General features: G+C 31.3%; 2 protein-coding genes across 2 annotated transcripts; both read right to left on the bottom strand.

Moving 5' to 3' along the window:
• Positions 1-1847: 1847 nt before the first annotated feature.
• On the bottom strand, positions 1848-6123 carry LOC148179042 (solute carrier family 15 member 1-like). Its single transcript, XM_088029503.1, has 14 exons — positions 6109-6123; positions 5987-6065; positions 5795-5936; positions 5372-5458; positions 4111-4385; positions 3978-4060; positions 3746-3940; positions 3219-3701; positions 3066-3169; positions 2875-3021; positions 2713-2827; positions 2540-2668; positions 2386-2493; positions 1848-2085 (listed from the first exon to the last, which is right to left on the bottom strand). Exons 1-14 carry the CDS (start codon positions 6121-6123, stop codon positions 1909-1911), a joined length of 2139 nt encoding a protein of 712 aa, XP_087885629.1. The 3' UTR covers positions 1848-1908.
• On the bottom strand, positions 6111-22715 carry LOC148179041 (melatonin receptor type 1B-like). Its single transcript, XM_088029904.1, has 3 exons — positions 22560-22715; positions 13472-13662; positions 6111-10486 (listed from the first exon to the last, which is right to left on the bottom strand). Exons 2-3 carry the CDS (start codon positions 13650-13652, stop codon positions 9588-9590), a joined length of 1080 nt encoding a protein of 359 aa, XP_087886030.1. The 5' UTR covers positions 13653-13662; positions 22560-22715; the 3' UTR covers positions 6111-9587.
• Between the last annotated feature and the right edge of the window lie 424 nt (positions 22716-23139).

Here is a 23139-nt window from a genome sequence, read left to right as displayed (position 1 = left end):
TTTCCTTTCTTGGTTAGCCATAAGTCGATGTCAAACGCATAAATCTTAAAATGATGTCATGTTCATTGTCGGTGTTTATTTTTCGAATTTGTAAAGCATTAATTTTAATTGTTTAAATTGATAATTAAATCCAGTTATAAATCAATTTATTGACAATTATTTTAACATTTAAAGATTAAGCTCTTAAAGTTAATCTGCTCTTCCTGTTTTGAATAATGAATATTTTTGTGTTATCGTCCAAAGTCTACCACATCAGATTTTGATTTTGTTAAAAAGTCTGTTATTTAAGGAAGTATAAATAGGCAAATACAACGAATTAATTTGCAATAGTGAGATATGAGACACTCAAGATTTTCTGCTGTTTGGCGCCAGTGTCCAGGATAATGCAATATGAGACACTTAAGATATTATTTCTGAGACCACATTTTCATGAAAATCCTAAACTTTAATTGTTTTTTTTTTCTCAAAATGTTTGTGTTATATTGAACTAGGCAGCAGTATGTAGTCAGTTTCATTACGAAAAACGCTTTCCAAAGTTTAAAGAGGTACAAATTTTTGCCTGAAAAAGACGATCTTGATAGCATTAGTCATTTCTAATTGTTTCTATAAATACCTTCATTGTTTATGACACATTTAAAGACGTGTGGAAGTAATCTGAGCATGTCATTATCTCTTGAATCGAATGTTATCTTATTGCGTATAATGCGGTTTGCGGTATAACAAGAAAAGATTTTTTTCTATCAATCATTAAAAAAGTAAGATTGTCGTGACTCGTTAGCAAGATCGTTATGTGTTCTTTTTGGTAAAGTTGTAAAGAATTTAAACTTCACTATAATAAGTTTAGTATACTAACCTGATTTTTCACCAACAGCGCTTGTAAGCTCATATTGATCAGGGTCACTTGTATTTACTCTTTTATACATTGTAATAGATGAAACTTTTGACTGATACCAAAAGTTAAGTAGATTGTTGTAATTAACTTCAAGATTACATTGATCATTGTCGTTTAGCAAATTTCTTTGTTTTCTTTTTAGATAATTTTATTCACATATTTGCTATTGTCTTATACTTATAGTAGAGTGTAATCATTTATGAACAGGATAAAGTGTACCAAAAAGTTAAGCAAATAAAATGTAACATTTTAAAAGTTTCGTTATCTGTATCATTAAAGAACTTTTTGCTGGGCCACTCTGTATTTTCATTTCTCTAACTCTTTGATAACTGCTTAAATATTTTCACACTAGATCTGTATTTGTTTTCTATTGTTATAACGTACTTGTTTGATAAGAAATAAATCAAGGCCGCTTTATGATGAACATGTGGCACCGTTTTCAATGCAGAAAGTCACCAAATTTCAAATGAACATGCACACTCTTAGGTAAAAGATTTTTTCTGTGCGAACTGGTAGGTATAAATTACTCAAGCTGGTGTTTGTAAAATTCGTAGTCTCTTTTTCTTTATTGCCACTCTAATATTTAGGATTTGACGGTTTAAAGGAAACTTTCAAATTACAGACCAAACTACTATGTACCCGGTAACGTCAAAAAACAAAGTACAAGGACAACAAAATTAAAGCTTTTATTTTCTTATCAAAACAATTGGAGAAATTGTTATTAATTCTATTATTTTAGTAAAACAGATAAAAAATATCATTGTTTTATTGGTTGTCATAAAGGTACAGATACTAAAACTTTAAATCCTATTTTTTTATCTAAATTAGTGTTGATGGAAATGCAAAAAAATATGTCTAAACTTGATAAACAACAAATAAACATGCCTGCATCCATTCATTCATAGACATGTTTTAATTTATTATTGAAAAGTCCGGTATTCTAATGTACTGGACACTATTGCTTTAATACATTTTTATTTTACACTGTTCGCTAAGAATAAGTGCATTCGGTCTAATTAGTTGTATAAATCTGAATTGCTTAATGAACCTTGCATTAAAGGAATTTGTTCTTGAGTAAGGAAATTGGCGGAACTGTCAGCCTCCAATTGCACAAACTTATAATTTGAAGTCATTTCAATAAACACCATCATATCCGCAATCATGACGACAGCAAACAGGAAAAATTCCTGTGCCTGAAATTACACAAAACTAATAAATCGATAATATTACTGAGCCATTGTGATTTTGACGTATTTTAATAAAGTATACACTTAAAAGATTACAAAAAATGACGACCAAATGATGTAAGTAGATAATTAGAAATCTTGTTAAAATCTCAAAATAACATTACTAAAATATAGGAACAAGAAAAAATATCCTCAAAAGCTTATACGCAGTTTGAGATGATTGTTCTTTCAATTATCAAGGAAAATGAAAAATCTTATAATTTTAATACGTAGGAAATCTATTTTTGCACTTCCAGTGACTCTTACCTGACTTTGAAAAAGATTTGCTTGAGTTATTAATATCACTAACAAATTTCCAACGGCCACAGATAAATACCAGCAAGCTATTGTCACGGTTTTCATACTTTTAGGGGCCTAAAATATGTTCAAATTATTATTTATTTCAGAGTGTCTGTAAAACCTGGGTAAAAGAAAATTCTAATCCAGACACTCCAAAGAGTATTTCTGCCACAGAAATAAGAAAGTATTGTGGAAGTAACCACAAGATATTAACAGTGTTGGGAGCAGACATGACGTACAACTTAAAAAACTAAAAATTTGTTATAATCCCAATAGAATAATCTTTTAAATCACCTCAATCTTCATGTTTCTTTCCCTTACAATTAATGAGTAAACACCTCCAAGATCTAAACTAAAAATATCTTCGTAAAGATGCGGTATTCCTCGAGAAGTAATGATACACTCGTATCTAGAGAAAATACGTCATTTAATGACTCAATTGTATCTAACACTTACAATCCTTGAGGTAATTCCATATAAGCAGAATCTGCCAAAAACGAACTATTAGAGTTGTGTACAAAGTAGACGTCTTGTAATCCTGCGGAATTTTTTAATGTCACTTTTACATCATGCAGCCGTTCGGAACTTTTAATGTAAGCAACTCTGAAAATTCGTCTTAGTTTCAAGACACATACAATCATAAAGACCTCAATCTTGGCTTTCCGCTCAAAGACTTTTGAAAGTCTACAGGATCTGTAATAAAAGACTGAATTTTGTTCTCTGTGTTTATCCCGATGAGAACTGTATCTGTCTGAAAATAGGAAAATCAATATAGTTTTATTAATGATCAGTCATTGTACTTGTTTTTCTTCAGCTATAACTTTTACTTTGTGTTTATGTCTTCCTAGGTAAATGGTTCCACATGTTTCGGGCGCTTGAACCATCAAAGTATATTTTGTGAAATTTGCACATGCTATGTCTTCAAACTTATGCATTTCGCTACTCGGAATTTTTTGGATTGCATTAAAAGGGTTGTGGACATTAACATCACAAGGTAAAGTATTGATAATATTAACCGAAGCGTGTTTTTCTAAAGGTTGCTTCGGATATGTTGTTTCCAATACTAATTCTAGAATCCCCGCTGATAAAAACGCTGCACTTGCAAAAAGACCTCCAATTGCCATTCTGTGTAACGAATTTTCCATCACATGAAGTTTCAAAAGACCCGGATTTATTACTTTGTCAAAAAGTGGGATTAAAATTAGCACCATTGCAGGATTCACCACTTGCATTTGGTCGGGAACTATCTGTATACCAAAAACATTCCCATCCATGTGAGAAGCCTAAAATGTGACTTTGTTTATTGTAATATTTGGTTTAGATGTACCTGGAAAGTCCATCGAGAGCCTTGTTGATCGAACAGGGACCAGAAAATTGGTAAAGGAATGTAGAGAAATAAAACAGCAAAAACCTTCTTTATATCAGAAATTAACTTGTAGCTATATTTTCCTTTAGCTGCGTTTAACCAGTGTTTTTTTTCGTTATCATCACTTCTTGATCTGCATCGTTTTGCTAAAGCATACTGCGAGATTTACAATGTGAGTCAAAAACCCTCTTACTGTAGTGCATCGAAAAAACTGCAACATAACATTTTCTTTTGGATGTTTTAATCTGTACCAAGGTTTTCCCAAAACAAAAAGCACTGCAAAAAACGTTTTAACATTAGTGTCTTGTACTGACTGAAATTTATACGTAAGGATATCAACATTAAGACTGCAGGAAAACCAAATCCTAAGGCATAACAAGTATCGTTACCAAAACAAGAAACCCATTTCCGAAGTATTGGTGTTATAATCATCCCAACAAATCCTCCCAAATTAATGGCGAAATAAAAAAGTGAAAAAAAATGTTGCAAAAGATCTTTCTGAGCAGGTAGATGAAACTGATCGCCTCCAAAAGCTGCTACGCATGGTTTTATGCCTCCGGTGCCTACGGAAATCAAGAGGAGGCCAATTGCGGAAAGGGAGCTAGAAAATAAAAATCATCATGACTGGAATAATTGGAACATTTTTAATTTGCATAGAGATAAAAAGTGATAGTGTGAGAAAATAACAAATGTAACTAAACAAAACAACTGTGATAAATGAAAAATAAGTTTCAACAACAGAATAAATGTAATGCAAAGGTCAGGTAGTAACGGACACGAATCTTTCTGGTGCAATTATTTTTGTTATCACTGATAGGAAAATTAATGTTTTTCTTCCCCGGGACAGTTTTGTTTGTTGATTCAGTCATGGTATTGGGAACATGCGGCTGCAATCAACTCTTCATGAATAGCTGCTTCTGTTTGTTCTGTATTTTTATTTCATGGCAAATTATAAATAGATCTAAACTGCGATAGAGCATCTATCCAAGAAACATCGAAGCTAGGAATAAACAAAATCAACAAAAAAGAATGAAAAAATTTTAAATTAAGGAAAAACGAAAAGATTTAAAAAAAACAAAAACGTGATCAGAACCACAGATGATGACAGCAACATTATTAAAAAGTTAAAGTTAAAAGGAAAAAGAATGACGATGGAAAATCCGGATGATTTTACTATCAAATAGACTGTGGAAAGTATAAATAAAAAGTAAATACATACATAATTGAAGACACATTTAAACAGATCAGAAGCAGAGATTGAGACAATAAAAAGTGGTGTATATCATATTTGACAAATAAATAGTCATTCTAATTTAGAACAAAACTTGAGACTTATCTCAACTTAAATGAAACATTCAAGTTAAGTCAAAATGTTTGAAAAACAATAAAGGATATAGAGAATATTCACAACAGCGTCGAAAAACTATGTGGTGTACCTATAATGTATAGAAAGTAATTTTTATATACAACTAGAATTACACGAAAAAAGTTCTTTTTTAGTTTAATCATAATCACACGAATGTGGAACTGACAATTATTTTATAATATACTGAAAAAATGATTTTAAAAAATTTTGGTGCCACTTACATTGAAGACATTTCAATTGCAGGAATGGCCCCCACACACATTAAAATATTTCCAACCAAATATATTATAGAGAAATATAAAATTGTTCTGAAAAAAGAAAAAGATTAGTTCTATTTCTAAGTATTAACTGCTTAACTATAAAAAAACAAAATCTCCAATGTTTTTAAATTTCGGAATATGTAATACAAAATAAAAATTAACGTGTAGATACAATAAGTAGATACAGATAATTGTTTTTATCAAATTCCCGATGGTGTCAGGGTGCTATCTGATATGAATTCGATTAAAATCTCTTGTCTTTTTTCCGATTAAATTGTGATTTGATTCATTAATGTGGTAGTATATTGCTTCACGTCCTCATAGAATGAAACAAATTAAATGAAAGCTTCTACGAGTGTTCTGAGTATTTGATTGTCTCCTTACCTATACCTTCCTAAAAAACTATCAGCACAAATCGCTCCAACCAACGGTACTATGTAGCACATCATGATGAAAACGTGGTAGATTATAGTTGAACAATTCTCAGAAAACAGCAACTCGTTTCTTACATAAATAGAAAGAATCGCTAAAACAGATTGTGCTTTATCCCCAACGTTTTCTAAAATAATTTCAGACTTCTTAAACCACAAAAAGAAAATCGTTCGCAGAATTCCGTTGCTATAATACAAAAAACAGAAGTTGGATATGTATTCTCCTAAAAAGAACCGAAAATTACTGAAATTTAAAAAAAGACTCACACTAACAAAATTCATTTTCGCAGCTTTATTTGTCAAAGAATGTCATCCTGTCACGTGTCAATAAAAACATGAAAATGTCGATTTTGATGTTTTTATTACAACTTATAAAATCTACATGATTTTTACATTGCAAGTATATTTTACATAATTGCCCACAAAAAGCTTCTGCAAACAAAGTAAGAATGTTTTTTTTTGTGCCTTGTTTATTACAATGTTATGTTTAGAAGAATACGTTCATCTAGATAAATTCGTTCAATTCATTGTTAAAAATTTTGATTTTACCTCTTCTAAATATAAGATTATGTAAACATTGTTCTAATACTTTGTGTTACATATGGACCATCAATTTTGTATTATTATCACAACATTTATAATGTATATAATATAAGAATACATATTTCCATTTAGAATACCGCTTATCCTCTGAAGCAGAGGGTAAAATCAAGGAAATTCTACACATTTGTAGGGCAGATTTCTGAAGTCCGGTGATTAGGAATCGTGTATGTTTCTCTCTATGAAATTCTGCCCACAAACTTCTAAATAAATAACAGTGTTACGAAAATAAAATGCACATTGAACACATTCATAATACAAATAGATTACTTTACATGTTACATTTACAGATAATGCGTCTGGACATTTATTACACATGTAGTTAATACATCATAAGATTTTTTACTGCTTTTCAACAACGCTATCTGACTCAAACTGAAAAAGATCCAGCAATCTCGTGACAAGTGTCACTGTAAAAATCAAAATTATTAGTAAACATTTATCAACGCTTGAACACGAACATGCATGACAAAGCGACGTGTCTTTTGCATTCAAATTACATGACGAAAGAATTTTTATCGAAAGCTTGTTCCGACTTCATTGAAGATATTCTAAGAAAAACGTTTGATGAAGAAGAACCTCTGAGTCAGGCTCCTATAAAATGCTCGCAAGAAACTCAGACGTATGCTGCGGATTTTCCGCAAGTTGTGAAGAAAAAGAGGTTTTTATTTTAAGCCATTGAAGTGTACTGAAGGATATAAATCTTTGTTTTAATAAAGTTGAAAGCATTTTTGAAAAGCAGTGTTGAAATACCTAATAACCTCCGTTTATGTGATCCATCAAATCTAATTTCATTGTTAATAAAAATTCAATCATAATCACCAACAATCCATTTAGCACAATGGTCCCTTATCACATTATATTACAGTTTAATTTCTATCTTCGTTAGAGAGATCACAGCTGGGAAGAAGGCAACATTTATTATATGTTCCGACCATTTCCTTTCATCTTCTAGATTTTGGACAGAGGGTTATACCAGTTTCCGGACAAATTTGTTATAAAGCAAATCTTGGCAGCGGATCTCCGTAAGTAAATCGATTAACTCCAATTGCAGTCACAGACCCACCCCCAAAAATGCTTTGCCCAAAGTAATTAGTTGTGCAAATTTGTTTCTAGTGATAATCTTCACTTTTATTTACCTTAGCAGTATAACTTGAATAACTGGCTTAAGAAAAGCTCTTAGATCCCAGTAACTCAGCTTGTTCTCAAGCAACGAGTTTTTTACATGTAAGGATGGGTACATTTATATACATAAATATATGAAAACATTTTAGTAGATTTACACATAAATATAGTTGGTGCGATTAAATTTAGTTAATATTTAGATAATAAAATACCATTTTGATAAATTTCAGTATTGTCTACCATTAAAGTAAAGTAACGTTGCGATAGGCACTCAGGTATTAGGTCCGCAAAAATTTTGAACTATATTTTGATTTTCTTAACGACTTAAAGCGGAATCCACGTTTAATTTCCAAGTGCAAATCGATAAAATCAAAAATATAGTCATAATATTCGTTCACGCAATGTATCTTGGACCTTCCGTAAATTAGCAGGAAAGGGCGAATCAACAAATTCTTAGTAGCTACATTCGTGTCGGTTTTATGGAATTGTTTATTTTTTGTACCTACGATAAGCGTCAAAGCGGAGGTAAAATGTGAACACGCAAGAAGAAGATTCATTCGGAAATAAACAAAATAAAAAATTCTTCTATTTTATCCAAACGAATGAGGATTAAGAGCTTAAAGGTAGAACTTAATGACTTTTTATGGACGCAACGTTAGCTATCAATAAATTTCGTTCATTAAGCCTGAATGATTCTTTTTCTTGTTTGTTTTTGCTATGGACGGTATTATTTAAGCGGACAAGTATTATAAAATGTGCGTAATGTTCCGTTGTGCTTGTTGCAGTCTTTAAATGAAAATGGTGGATGCGCCGGGACACGGTTCAATTAGAATATTTTCGGCAAGTATTTACTAATATAATATATTTGTTTATAAATTTATTTATTAATATTAATAAATAAGTTTGTTATAAAATTGTAATCAAAAACTTCATATCTTTTGTACTTGCAGCAAGTTAAATTCTATATTAAGAGTTAAATACCTATTGTAATATTTATTTTTGGATACATGTCTTTCATAAAATATGAACTTTGTGAACGCGTAGCAAGAACCAATTGATTAACCTGTTTACAAGAAGCTCTCGCAGCGGTTCAATATTGCATTGCATCTTTTAGCAAGGCAATTCATTCTAACGCTAACTAAATAAATATTAAATTATTTAACAAACTCTAATTTGAGTCAGTCTTTTAAGGTAATTTTCATAAAGATTAATTAAAGCTTCAAAAGGCATTAAAAACTGCGCGTGTGCAGTAAATTAAGATCCAAGATACATCGATTAAGAAGGTTTATTTATATTTAGCAAACTCTCAAACATGTTTGCAAATCATTTAAATCCGTTTAAGTCAGAAACTTTATATAACGCTAAAATTAATTCACGGAATGTTTTCTAATACTTAGTTGAAATTAGTGGAATACTGACATCCTGGAATGTTCGTTCATGTACTTTTATAATATATAAAATCCAACCACTGTTAAGAAAACGAAGAGTCAAACTTTGGAAAAATAATTAACTTTGAAAAGTTGGAACGAAACTATTTTTAAAAGAAATCTTATTTGTCGTTGCTTATCTTAAAAGGTTAGGCAACCCACTTTCAGTTAATCGCTTAAGTTATTGATCTGATATTAGCATTTGGCCAAACATATTGGTCTTTAATCTCACTAGAGATTCTGGTTATGAAAATTGTGGAAAAAAACAAACCACTTATAGTTTTCTACCCATATTCTGCTGATGTAACGAATTAACGAAAGGTTATTGTCATACCATTTACACTTTTGTGATTTAAAAAAGTTTCGACTTTTCAAAAGAAAAAATACGTGGCTGGACAATGGAAAAAAGCTTTGATAGGAGGTTATTCGATTATGCGCTCTTAGAAGGGACATTCATTAAAGTTAGAATATCACCAAAAATCTTATGCGCAATATTTTCAAAATCCAACAATGAAAACTCGCCGTTTTAACATACATTTTTGATAAATTGTTCTATATCCACACCCCTCTACTAGTGGTGTAATAATCGTCTCATCATAATTCGTAAACATCTCTTCCATTGGGTCGAGACGAGCACCTTTTACTTTGTCCTTCGCGGCCTCTCTGAGGACTGCAGTACATATTATAACCTGGAATAATATGGACACGGACATCTCCTGAGGGTCGCACACCTTCAGGTCGTTGCCTTCTCGAAAATGTTACCGTGGTTTTACAGCAGCAATAATGAAATAGATTAACGTAAGCTCCTCGGAAGTGCCTATTAGTAATGCAGTACAAAATGCTATTAATACAAGACTTAGTAATGCCTAACCAAGCTAACTTATAGAACAAACTATTGTGGACTTCTTTCACCGTTCCCACAGCTAAAACCACTCCAAACGGAAGCCAGAAGAACACAAACAGGATGAAACTACACAAGTTAGTGTGCATCAAAGAGTAGTCCCAATTGAAAGTAACTGATGGTTTAAAATTGGGTCTAGATTTGGCTTTTCTTATTTGGTAACTTGTTCGGACGTAACTAAAAAACGTTAAAATTATAGGTAAAAACACAAACACCACTCCCACGGTTGCTTGGTAAGGAATTAGACCAGGATTTTGACGAGTGCAATAATCAAAGGTTAAATCTGTAGCATATTGTAGACTCGAGGTCACAGCACTAACGATCCATAGCATAAGAAGGATGGCTGTAATTTTACCGCGATTTAGGAGTTCGTATGTTGCAGCAGAACAACACAGACGGACGTAATTTTCTGCAGCGACCGCGGTCAGGGATAAAACTGTTACCAAGAAGCAGAGAGTTGCGAGGAACCATTGAAATTTGCAGACAGGGAGGTTCTCTGGAAGGCCGGCAAGGATCACTACCGCCGATGCTGGGATTACTACGCCGGTTACTAAGAGGTCAGCCAATGCCACACTTACTACGAAAGTATTACCTAAAACAAAACAGTCCAAAATGAAAAAAAACTTTAGAAAAAATAATAATAAAGACAATGTTTTCAATTCTAAATTTGGTATCAAATGTCATTGTTGGTTTTTAAATTACATTTTTCTTATTACGTTTGGCTGAATTTAAATTGTGTTTAATTGATACTTTACAAAGTAATTCATTTATTTCCACGCAATTAAATTGTTCCCTTTGAAATTCACTTCCAAATTTCTGCTGTGCATCTTTCCCAACTTGAAAACCAGTTTGGTACGAAATACTTCTAGAACTTCATACTCACATTTCTAAAACTATTCTATTTATAAGCAAATTTGTAAAAAACCTGTTAACTTAATTTATTAGTACAAACATATCCGTGCAGAACATTTTTTTTAATTTCTATTAATTACCCCTCCAAGGTATTTTTTTATTGTTTAATAACCAAAAAACTACCAAAAGTAAAGCACTTATCATTTTATTGCCAAATAAGCTGAAGATATTGACGTATCTAAATATAGTTTCATGGTTTTGCAGGGTAGGAAGCGCACTTATTTCAGAGTGCGTCAGATAATTATCACTACTATATAGATACGTCACTCCAAATTAGTTTATCATTTGTTAACCAATGAATACGATCTCATCTCGTAAGATGAAAAGAAAAAGAAATTTTAAAGCGGTACAACGATAAAGTGTAGAAGTAACAATTATTTTTTCTTGTATTTTAGTACATTTTAAAATGTAAGGCGTACAAAATAAAAATATATAAATAAAGTCTTCTTTTGGCAGTAGGTAAGAAAAATTAAATAGTTTTTTAAATGTCATCTTGATAAATTCTTCCAATTCCTATTTCGTAAAGAAAATTTATAGACTACAAAGTACTAATGAAACAATCATCAAATAATGTTATAATTTAGTGTTCAGAGTTTTCGGTATTATTAAATACCTACATTTAGATATAAATTTATCTCAATTGGGAAAATCAATACTTTCAATGAGAATGATCAAATTAAATGAACAAACATGTATTTTCGTTTACACTATTTATTATACGATTCTAAAATTAAATTTAGTTTTGCATTAATTGTAATTTTTGTAATAAAATTCAATATACAATTACTAAATAAAATTATCTGCTAATTACATATCCTGTATAAATTTATAACTTTTTCAATTAATTTTATTACTGATATATAGTATGTCCCCGGATTGAGTTCACAAGAGGGAAAAAAACTTTATTTTCCATTTTACAAAAAAATGACAAAGAAATAACATTTTTTGCTTATTTCAAAACAAAAAAATATGCAATTAAAATTTCAAAATTATTAGTTTGTACTCTTAAAATTAATTTTTTCATTTATTAAATTTTGTAATTGTATTTAAATAATAGCAGGCTGTCGATTCACAATATCAAATAATGCGTTCAAGATTAAAGAAAAATTTACCCTATAATGTGTAAGTATTAAAAAATTGGAAAAAAAATGCAATTGCATCCTTAACAATAATTGAGAAAATTCGAAACAGTCTTAAAGAATTACGAGTTAGAATTGAACTATGTGCTAAAACAGGTAATGGGTCAATCAAATAGTGGAAATTGGTTTGAGTTAAGGAACAAATTTCATTCCTTTGACATTTTTTGCAAAATTAAAAATAAAAAAGTTTTTCGTTATTTTTTGTTTTTTTCGATTTTAAGAACACAGCTTCATAATATTAAAGTTTTAATTAAAGATTTATTTATTTTAAATTAAGCAAAAAATATTATTTCTTTGTCATTTTTTTGTAAAATAAAAAATAACGTTTATTTTCCTCTTGTGAACTTAATCCGGGGACATACTGTAGAATAGATTTTTATAGATTTTGCAGCAAAAGCAATGCGGGTTAGCCATTTCTTTTATTAATCTAACACAAAGTGTATCTTTTATGGGAAAAATCGTAAATTCTTCGAGACGGTCATAAAGTTCATATTATATCCTTCATTTCTTGGTGTATTATCCAAAAAAAAAATTTTTATATGTACATCATTATCCTAAAGAATTTTTTTTTACCCTCTCACTTTGAAAAAACAAACCGCGCTATTTTTTAAATGACGTAGTTGAAATTTGATTAAATTGCATGAATACTCCCGGATAACCATTAAAAACGTAAAATAACTATAATAATAAAAACTACTTCCTACATTTAAACGAAAAATTTTAAAGAAGATAAACTACAATGTGGTGTCGACATAACAGTTTCGAACATTTTTATGTTTTCATAAATGTGTTAATACAACGCTTCCTCGACACGACAAATTTTCACTTATGCCAAAGTTCACTGTAACAAAGAACCACATAATTTATGATCCCAGTTCAACATTTTTTCCAGCCAAGTGAAAAGGTCAGGCGACGATGTACTTTTAAATAAATTTATAGCAAGCACGACTAACATCTTTGTTGTCGGATATGAACCTTAGGAGGCATGTATGCGCTGCAAGCAGTCAGGGCATAAATTTTAATTTAGTTTTCTCATTTTTTGAATAATCATGTCAAGTATCAAATTAAAAAATATCGACGAATGTACGAATACAAGACTAATTGTAGTTATGTACCCCATGGATATTAAAAGTTAATTAATTTAGTGTTTGTATAAAATTATTTTCATTACAAAGTTAATGTAGATATTTATTCCATTAAATTTTAGTAAACAACATGCATTTAATCACAGCATCATTTAATGTTAAATTTATTATAGTTTTGTTTTATTTTAATAACTCATTTTTAAACGAATGTCATGAGAACTCATGATCGATTGCCGTACAATTTTAATATGTTCGTTCTTGCCTCTAACGAACGGAACAAATCGTCGTAAAAATTCTAAAAATATAAAACCGGTTTTCTTTATTGACAATATGTCATAAAACGAAAAATAATAAGAAATTAATATTTCTGGAAAATAATGTCCAGTGGAACAATACATCAATCTTAAAAATTTCCTCAAACTGTCAGACATCTTCTCTTACCTCGCTTTCGGAGGTAATCTTCAATCATGACGGCGCTTATCATAAACACATTACCAATACTTCCGATGGCTGCAAGAGATGCAAGAAATATCAGTCGTGCCATTCGAGACCAATCAGAACTCAGTGTTACGGGGGACACCGATTCCAACTCCATTTTGGCGTCCGTCATATTTGCCACCATGTCCAACCACCTTGAAAAGAAAAAAAAAGTGGTAACATTTCTAGTTAATTAATTTTTTCTTGCAGATATTTCAGTTTCGATTGAAACCAATGTTATAAGAATAAAATTGGTTTTACAACAACATACAGACTTTTCTTATATTTTAGTTTATTTAAAAGCATGCTAAATATTTAGGTGAGTGTGGTTAAACATAAATTGTGTGAGATCTGAGCAAGAAAATACTTTGATCACAATTTTTTTCGATAAATTTTTTGATACATTTTGCGTAAGACCACAGTCATTGCGTAAAGTAAAAGAGATTTGTGTTACGTTTTAATTCTCTCAATGTCTGGGTCGCCAGAATTTTCACAAAGAAATTCTTCTCTGCACTTGCATTTTGTGGCGTCGTAATGTTCGCTATTTTTAGCAAGATAATTTTTATTTTAAAGCTGCCATGTGATTAAGCAATAAAAATGTGTTAACACGAAAGAACATAAACTAAATTGCCAATCTTGATTAATTGGACATGATACAAGTGATAGTGTTGAGAGTTATAAGTTATAATTATAAACACTTCGTCTATAAATAATATCGCATTCATAAACTATTATACTAAACAACATTTTCCGATGCATGTACAATCGAATTACTCAAATGAAGTAAAGATTGATACATTTGCATGTAAATAACATAACTAGTTTGAATGCGTGATTGTTTAACAATGGCTTGGTACGAAAATAAGTGCATATTCATAGGTCGTGTTTTTTTCATTTCCACATATTGGCATAAAACGCTTCAATATTTTTTTTTAATTATTGTGTGTACTTAACAAGTTTTTCGCAAAGCAAATTTCAAAGAAATTGTTAAGGTATCGTATTAAATGTCAAATGAATTGTTAATCAAGACTCTATACTTCATGCATTATCCAAACTACTGTTAAATTCATTAGTTAGTAAAATATTCTCTTAACTATCTAAGCGCATCCACCAATTTTGTTACTAATGAAACACAATATCTGACTTAACTAGTTAATTAATAGAGATACTATACTGCCATAATAGTAAAGTAAGTACATGTATTAATAACAGGCATACATTAATAAACAGCTACAAACATAGGTACATATACAGGGTGTTTGGAGTCTTGACTGCCAATTTTAAAACGTACCTAGATAAACTTTAATAAACTGACAGTGAGTAAAAAAACTTTATAGCATTTTTAGTTTGGAGTCATCGTAAATGAACTAAAGCAATTTCAATTTTTAAGTCTATTGTTCGAATTAGTAGAGATAAAAAAATTCGTAGCGTAGCTTTTCTTGCAAAACAGAGTCTTTGTTTACGTTTGGATACGTTTTTTGCGCTTGGTTTTGAGAATTGACATAATTACCAATGAAATCTTTAGTTAACTGCTGTCTTTCTGAATCTGGAAGAACTAGACGATACTTTGCGTATTTGTATAAGGTAAGTGATAGTGGCTCTTAATCAGTTGTCACATGTCCTTTTACAGTTAAACCCTGTACTAAGCATTAAATTGAAACATTATTTCCATTTTTTGTTACGTGAATCAAGATAGACACTCTGTTAAAGTTTGGTAGATTTTTTAAAATTGTCTAACTAATTAGAAACTAAGATATAACGGTAACATTCACTACCGATAACAATAATTTTAAGAATTAAAAATTAAATTACATTTGTAATAAAAACTACAAGAATTTGAAAAATTAGAGTACCTATAAAAGATACAAAAAAAACATCCACACATCAAACTCGATTCGTGCAGTTTTATTACGTTGATACAAAGATAAGCCTCATTTTTAACTTTGATGATATTGATTTCTTGTCTAAAATTGCAAACACGCATTTTATCCTAAAGTTCGATATTTGATGCACGCAACAGCATAAGATTTGCACTTACGTTCTAGTTTAAGCTGATGGCCTTATGCGATAAGTGTAATTACTTCTTGACGAGGCATAACAAGACTTTGAACTACTTTGGTAATGGAATACTTGTTAGCTTTGAAGGTTTGCCCAGTTTTAAAGAAACTCAGTTACATTTTTGTGAGAATTCAACTCACCATAGATTCGACCTATCAAAGACTTTAATTTTTTCAAATCAACCAATCACAACAAACTTTTTCTGGAAATTTCACGAGTGAAATTTTCAGTGACAATTCCACGCGAAAATTGAATTCGTTGAATTCTCATGACGAATATAACTCGGGAGCTCGAAATTGTGGGAAATTTTTCCTCCAGTACTCGTAGTTTGTTTCTCCAGACAATTGGCACTCGTTCGCTTCGCTCACTCGTGCAATTGATCGTCGAAAAAACTACTCGTCTGTCGGAAAAATTTCCGACAATTTCGAGTCCACTCGTTATATTACTTATGACAATTTTTAAATTAAAACTTGCTCTTTTTAGCGTTTTCAATCTAATCACTATTTTTTTGAACTGCTGTTTTTTTTAACTATAAATTACAGACCTGTTCAGTAAGTTGAAAACATTTTCAATGTATGTATTTTGTTAAAGCAATAACTACAATTTCACTATTTATAAATCTTGTAGCCAAAGACATAACTATGGGACCATAAAACTATTGTTTCTATTGAAGTATTTGTTTAACGAAACGCAACGCGCACTTGAAATTGTTTGAAGAAACATAAACTGTGGTTAAATATAGTCCATGTTCATTTACATAAGGTGAATGGATGGTAGCAATACATTTGGCAAAAACTGTGTTTTACTCTAATTTCTCAAAGTTACTCCGTAATGTAATTTAAAATAAAAAACCGAAGAAAGAAATGTTTTCGACGCCCTATCGAGATGAACTCTAAACAGTTCGTATGTAGATTTCGATATCATAGGATAAAAGTAATCCTATGAAGCGAGAGCTATTTCTCGAGAATCCTTTACAGATAAATCGAAATATATAGACAGCCAGCAGTTAAAATGGGGTCACGAATGAAAAACTTTATATTGGTTTAGAAGTAACGGGCAATTGAATTGACGTGTTAATATTTTTTGGTGATCGATGTCCTTTTACGATTGTATTTTCAACTTTAGTCTTTTAACGCCAAAGTCTTTGGAAATGTAGTTTTCAGAGTGGCGTGAAAAATTCAAACGTAATGGCAATGACCCTGTAATAGACTTGCGGAATACTTGGCATGGCCACAACGACAGTCCTGCGAAACCATGGCAACCTGTTGAAGGGGAGCTTCCGACTAGGCACACCCATCTCTCATTTGATTGGAACTATAATAAATTCCAACATATCCTTTGTTGTGTTCATGATGAACTAGAGTGATCGACCAATACTACCAACTGATAATTATTATCAGCATCACCTGTTCCTTGATTCCTGCGGCACCGATTAGAATTTTTATAAATCCGCGTTGTGAAGGGTATTATAGGATTAACGAGAGATTTCCCAGAAATTCTTTAAGGGAAAAGCTTTTACGAAAAAGGGAAAAAAGCCTGCAGAGAAAAACTCTTCATCCATTGCACAGAAAAATAAAGAAAAAAATATCTTAGTCAGATTCGTTCACACAAATAAAATTGTCTTTTTTGTTACTACCACTAGTACGCATTTTCACTCTTATTATGTTTACGAAAGAATTACCAGCAGATGAGCGCTTGGGGTGATACTCTCACGGGAGATCTGCTTTTTGCGCAGAGAACACTCTATGACCTAAAAAGTAGTAATCTGAAAAGACTACATGGTGGACAATGGACTTCATGTTGAAATGACATTCAAAGTTAAAACTGAGATTTTTCCAACTAACATGGTTTTGGTGATACGTGATGTGGCTACCCGATTTCGTCGTAAATTGGTTTTCTTTAACATATTATTCTTTAATACTAACAGAAAGATTGATGATTATTTTATTGTTGAAAGATATTAATGCTTCAGTGAATTAACTTTTGTCATTCCACAAATATACAAAAATTAATTGCTCATTTTCAGGATGATATTGTTGATTTTGTAATTTTCAATGAGTACTATAAAAGTTTTGCAGATAGAAATTGGTTTTTATGGCAGCGAAATAAAAATTATCTAGTCATTACCACAGCCCTCCGAAAGCTGACCGTACCCACAATAAATCATATTGTTCCGATAATCCACAGGGCCGGGATTGTTTACACGCTGAGAGAACTACCTGCGAGCTAGGTTGTAATAGTAAGGATGGTACCATCATTCAACAGATAAAAGTGAAATTAAAATAAATTCTGCTACAGATTAATGTCGACAATATTTAATATTTCTAAATGCATTATCAGATCATTAAGAACCAATAGTAAATATAAGTAGGTACTCTAAAGTACCTACATATCACATGTCCAAAGATCAAACTGTATGAATGATCCAAGATTACAAAAAGTTACTTATTTTTTCAAAGTAGGTGATTTTTAAAAATTTGCGTTAATATTACGCTTCACTACACAATACGGACCTGGGCAAGACCAGCAGAATATTATTTATAACAGGGAATACTTGCGGTATTGGTCCATTGTTGGCATACTTAACTGCGGCACAATGGGACCCTACCATAAAAACCAATTTCTATCTGCAAAACTTTACATACTTTTCTTGAGACTCGTTATTATGGCCCTGCAATAACGATTACCGCAAACATTATCAGTGGTTTCAAGGTTGTAAAAAACCCTGCCATAAATTATTTCCTAGGTAGTTCGAGAGATCTCAAACCAAGGAAGGGCTGACATTTTCTAATTTTTATCTGATTTCTTTTTAAAATTTAGCAAATATAATAAATCCTAACACTACTTAGTAAAATTGGTACATATATTTAAAAAAAAATAAAAGAAAATATTTAGGGTTTAGTGTCACGGATAGCTTTGGCACCAAATGCAAGTTTTGTGTCCGGTGCGGTTCTGGTCGAACCCTAGTGATGAGCTGCAACCGCACTTCATGGTCTGAATTGTGAAGAAATTTAACTTTTACACAAAGAAGCACCCTCATAAAAACGAGTCTCAAAATTGGAAAAGTATACATAGGTACCTATACACGATAAATTGAAAAAAATGAATTTCTGAATTCGGGATATAAGACCGTATTCTTGGCAACAAAAGCGCGAGAAAAGCAATAGCTTTCTATCGGTCGTAATTCCCGAGATATGGAGCACCGACATTTCCGGAGCTTCAAAATTTCTGCTGGCGACAATCCAAAATTGCAAAATACTTCTAATTCAGTTATTTGTTCACATACGAGAAAAATTATCACAGTTTTAGATTCTGCCTGATATTCTGCATAAAACGAGTACCTGCAACTTAACTTTTTCTGCTCAAATAAACTAAGTATCAAACAAAATAGATTTTCAGATAGTGTTTTTAGGGCAGTTTTTGAAAGCTTTTTTGGTGCGAAAACAAAATACATTTCAGTTATAAATATATCAATCGAGAGAACGGCAGGACATCTATCACCTGGCCTAATCTCAGATCGATAGATTTAGTAGTTGACAAGGAGCGGTCAAAAAACTATTTTTTTCCACTAGATTGTTAGCAACAAAAGAAAAACTGTGACTTAACCGCATCTTTCTATCTGTCGTAGTTCCGGAGATACTGAGCACCGAAAATCCCGTAAAAAATATCCACCAAAATAGAAAATATAATACCTAATATATAGTGCTTTTTTTTACTTGTGGGCTTTATAGCACTCGCCTACGACTCGTGCATATAAATGGCCCACGCGTAAAAAAAGCACTATTTTAGCCACTTGTTGTATAAAATACTATTTTCTAACAATTTCTAATAAACGTTTTTTAATAACTCAGTTCAGCAAAATGACTTGGATTATTACATATGGTCGTGTTCAAGAAGAGTTTGTTCAGATCTTAGAGCCAAAAACCTTTTGTTGGCGTAATAAACTAAGATCAATAAGAAGTTGAGTGCTATTTATACTTCCCCGTTGCTAATGCATTACGAAAATTATGTAGTGAGATATTATAGTTGAACTTCTTCCTTTAAGTACCACTTGCACAACCTTATTGATGGGCTGAGATCCTTTTTTTCTCAAACTAAAATTAAATAGGTTTCTGCAAAATCGAAGATAAAACTTTATTTGCAAGTTCGCAAGTTCTTCCGGGTAGCTTTCCTCACAGGAACACTTTCGTGAACTTGAACCTTAAACAGTTCTCGTATCTAAAGAAGACACATATGCGCTTCTAGTTTATTGCCAAAATATTCTGAATTATGATTTTGAGTGCTCTAAATGTACAAACATCAGCATTGCAAGTTGATGATTAACGATAAAATACAATCCTGTAATAGCGCCAGACTGAACCGAATCACCCACCCATGCAGGGTGAAAGTTTACGCCTATAAATTAGTAATAGTGCAATGACGACAAAACAAACGTTGTGTTACAGAATTTGCCTATATGAAAGAAAATCGATTAAGAAACCTCTCGGCACAAAAACCGAGATAAAAGTAACCCGTATTATCAAGCACAAGAAAATAAAGGACGACTTTATTGACTATATTCATGTGATGTGCCATCACCACGAACCGATTTGAGGGTTGTTCACCTTCACCACAACGTAATTTAAGCTTTTAGAAATACGTTGTTGTTTGTGATTTTAAAAATTGATGGATGATGTACGTGTTGTTTTCAAATGCTTGTTTGCTTACATTCCATCCATAAATTTTTTATGTTTGAAACTTGCATAGAAGTCTTTAAAGAAATTTATTATTAATATGCGTCGAGGATTCAAAGAGAGTGGCGTAAATACATCGATTTATTATTATTGGTCAAATTGATTAACTTAACGCTGAAACTGAAGTTAAAGTTAAACTGGCGTTCTTCCTGTAACACCTACACTGCAGGAATTAATAAACGGGAAAGTTTATGATCTTAGTTAAAACGTTGAAGCTTTGTTAAGACAATAAAATTAATTGAAAACGTCGTAACTAACTTTGCAGAGGAACACTTCCCCAAATAATTATGTAGAACGCTCGAAAAACTAGTGTTACGAAACTTGCTTTGATAGCTTGATAACTTGTGCAATTTACATACCGATTATGTTATTATTATTATGGAGCACATATTTTGATATCACTGTGAGATTCGTATTTCAGGAATTCTGAAACAAAATCTTGCTACAGATAAGTCTAAGGAAAACTGTATTCATTCGCTATCGTTTTATTCTGGCTGAAGTTTAACTAATTCACTGTGAAAGAAGTGCCTTCAGATTTAGACTTATTTAATGTTTAGTGTCCCATATCTCAAACAGGTATGTTTGATCCATCATACTAAGTACATGTATTAATAAGTTTTACCATTTATGACAATCGGGTATTATTGCACAAATTCGAAAAAGATTTTTACATTAAAAGTTTTTTTCCAGGCTCAAAATTGTACATTGTAACCGTTAATTTTCTTTTCATTCTACTGATACTATCAATGGATTTTATATGAACCTATTGCAATGGTAAGATTATCGTTCTTATACATACAGTTGTTGACAATTTCATATCTTTGAAAGTTTTTAATAAAACAAAATTAACATTTAGGTGACAAAACAAAATAAACATAATTTTTAAAAAGTATTTCCAAATTCTAGCCTGAATGAAAGACTCCTCAGTCCTATAAGAATTTATTGGTTGACAACCTTTTTTTGTTTTCCATAATAATATGACATGATCACATATTTTTCTATTAAAATTTTAATCATACACCAATCAAGTAAATTGGAAACAATAAATTTAAGGAACTATAAAACGTTCTGCACACCTTTATTTGTAAACAATATTTTTTGACAATTTTTGATTGAAAAATATGATTGTCAAATGAAATCTTTGTTAAAATCTTCAAACTTGAGTAGTGGCCAATTAATCATTGAAAAAAGACTGAAGAAATTTAAAGAGCGGAAAGCTTTTATTTAAACTTCAAGCAGCAAAGAAATTATAAATACCACAAAACGATCCATCATTTCCTTACATTTGCGAATAAAAATTTATGACAAGAAGATTATATGGGTAAAAGTAAAAAAGTTGGGCATGAATTGAGGTAATTTAGACTGTGATAACGATTGGATGAAATGTTGTTTTGTATTTGCAAACGATCAGGGGATTTTATTTTTCATAAAATAAACAGACTGGCCCCAAGAGGATGGCTCAACATTAATGAAATATCATGTTTAATTCCGTTTTCCAAAAACATCCGTTTGTAAATTTTCTCAATTTCGAGACTAAAATTATTTGAACTACTAAGTTTATAAAAAATTTAAAACAACAGTTTAAATTAATTTATATTCATATGGCGTCGAGAATTTGCTTGTTATTTTCATAAACATAAAATTTTAAGTGTGATAAATGTTATCGCAAAGAGATGAATTTTTCTCTTAGAAATAGAGAGTCATATTATGTGTTACGTGCTGGAAGGCGTTTTTATTATGACTTCGTGCTCTTATTTTGTGTTAAAAAATGAAATTTTTACTAATCTTTAACTGTCGTGTTTTAACCAGGTTTTAAATAAATATTGTAATGAACAAAATATTTGTATATGTAAATTAAGAATATTTATTTTCGGGAAAAAAGTCTGTTAAAAAAAATCAATTTTCTTTGAGATTCTGTAAACGAAAGTAAACCTATAATTTTCGTGTTTATTTTTCCACTGAAAAAAAAATTACAATTATTACCTTTTATTAGTGTAAACACAGACACACATTTACATTACCGTTATCGAAAATGCACAACAAATTCTCCGCTTGGTTATAAACTTCGATACATCTCAAAAATAAAAAAAAAATAAAATATTAAGCAAAATTGAATTTATGTGCCATTTTGATTTAGCACTTCCAGCATTTACTGAAGATACAATCATCGCCACCACATTTGCATAAATTTAATGAAATTTATTAGAGTAGATCCATATCAACACATTAATTAACAACATTCTGACATAAATCCTACTTACCAAGCAGACAATAATACGGTTTAAGGCAAGCTTGGCATTTCTTGTAGTTAATTGGATGGAGTCGGTACTACACACTAAAACACTTGTCACTAATCAGAAATTGGTCGTTATCAGACGACGGTTTGTAGCGTCCAGGCGATCGTGCAGTCTGAAGGTGTCTAGACGCCAGGCGTCCTCTGATAGAGCCGCATGCGCTCAACAAGTATCTTCCTTCACACGGATATATCACAAAAATTTCAGAACTACCCTCATATTTATTGTCAGCTTGCGTGTGGTTAGAACAACGTGCTTAATTCGTGGAAAATTTATAATACGGTTGTTGTTTTAAGTGTCTTCCACTTAGTTTATAATGGCAACAATATCAAATGTAAAGGGTATTGAAAAAGTTATTTGATAAAGAACAAAATGGTTTTAATGTCAAAAGTGCGTGCGGGAAATTGTGGCAATATGATGCAAAAGATAAAAAATCACTTATGATCAAGATTGGTCTTACTTGTTCACAAGTCCGGACTAAGGGGGGGGGGGGGGGGGGGCTAAGGGTGCTGTAGCACCGGGCCCCACTTTCCCAGGGGCCCCTTGC

This window comes from Gnatocerus cornutus, chromosome 2, assembly GCF_029298725.1.
Source record: "Gnatocerus cornutus isolate USDA-ARS CGAHR chromosome 2, icGnaCorn1.1, whole genome shotgun sequence".
In the NCBI taxonomy this organism is placed as follows: Eukaryota; Metazoa; Arthropoda; class Insecta; order Coleoptera; family Tenebrionidae; genus Gnatocerus; species Gnatocerus cornutus.
The sequence above is the reverse complement of the archived record's forward strand: the minus strand, read 5'-3'. Positions and strand labels throughout refer to the sequence as shown.

Coding starts and splice junctions, on each gene's coding strand:
- LOC148179042 (XM_088029503.1), bottom strand. Junction 4,061..4,110: donor CTTAATGTTGATATCCTTAC/GTATAAATTTCA, acceptor CGTTTTTTGCAG/TGCTTTTTGTTTTGGGAAAA. Junction 3,941..3,977: donor AGTTTTTTCGATGCACTACA/GTAAGAGGGTTT, acceptor TAAATCTCGCAG/TATGCTTTAGCAAAACGATG.
- LOC148179041 (XM_088029904.1), bottom strand. CDS start 13,652: ATGGTGGCAAATATGACGGACGCCAAAATGGAGTTGGAATCGGTGTCC. Junction 10,487..13,471: donor AGATTACCTCCGAAAGCGAG/GTAAGAGAAGAT, acceptor GTTTTGTTTTAG/GTAATACTTTCGTAGTAAGT.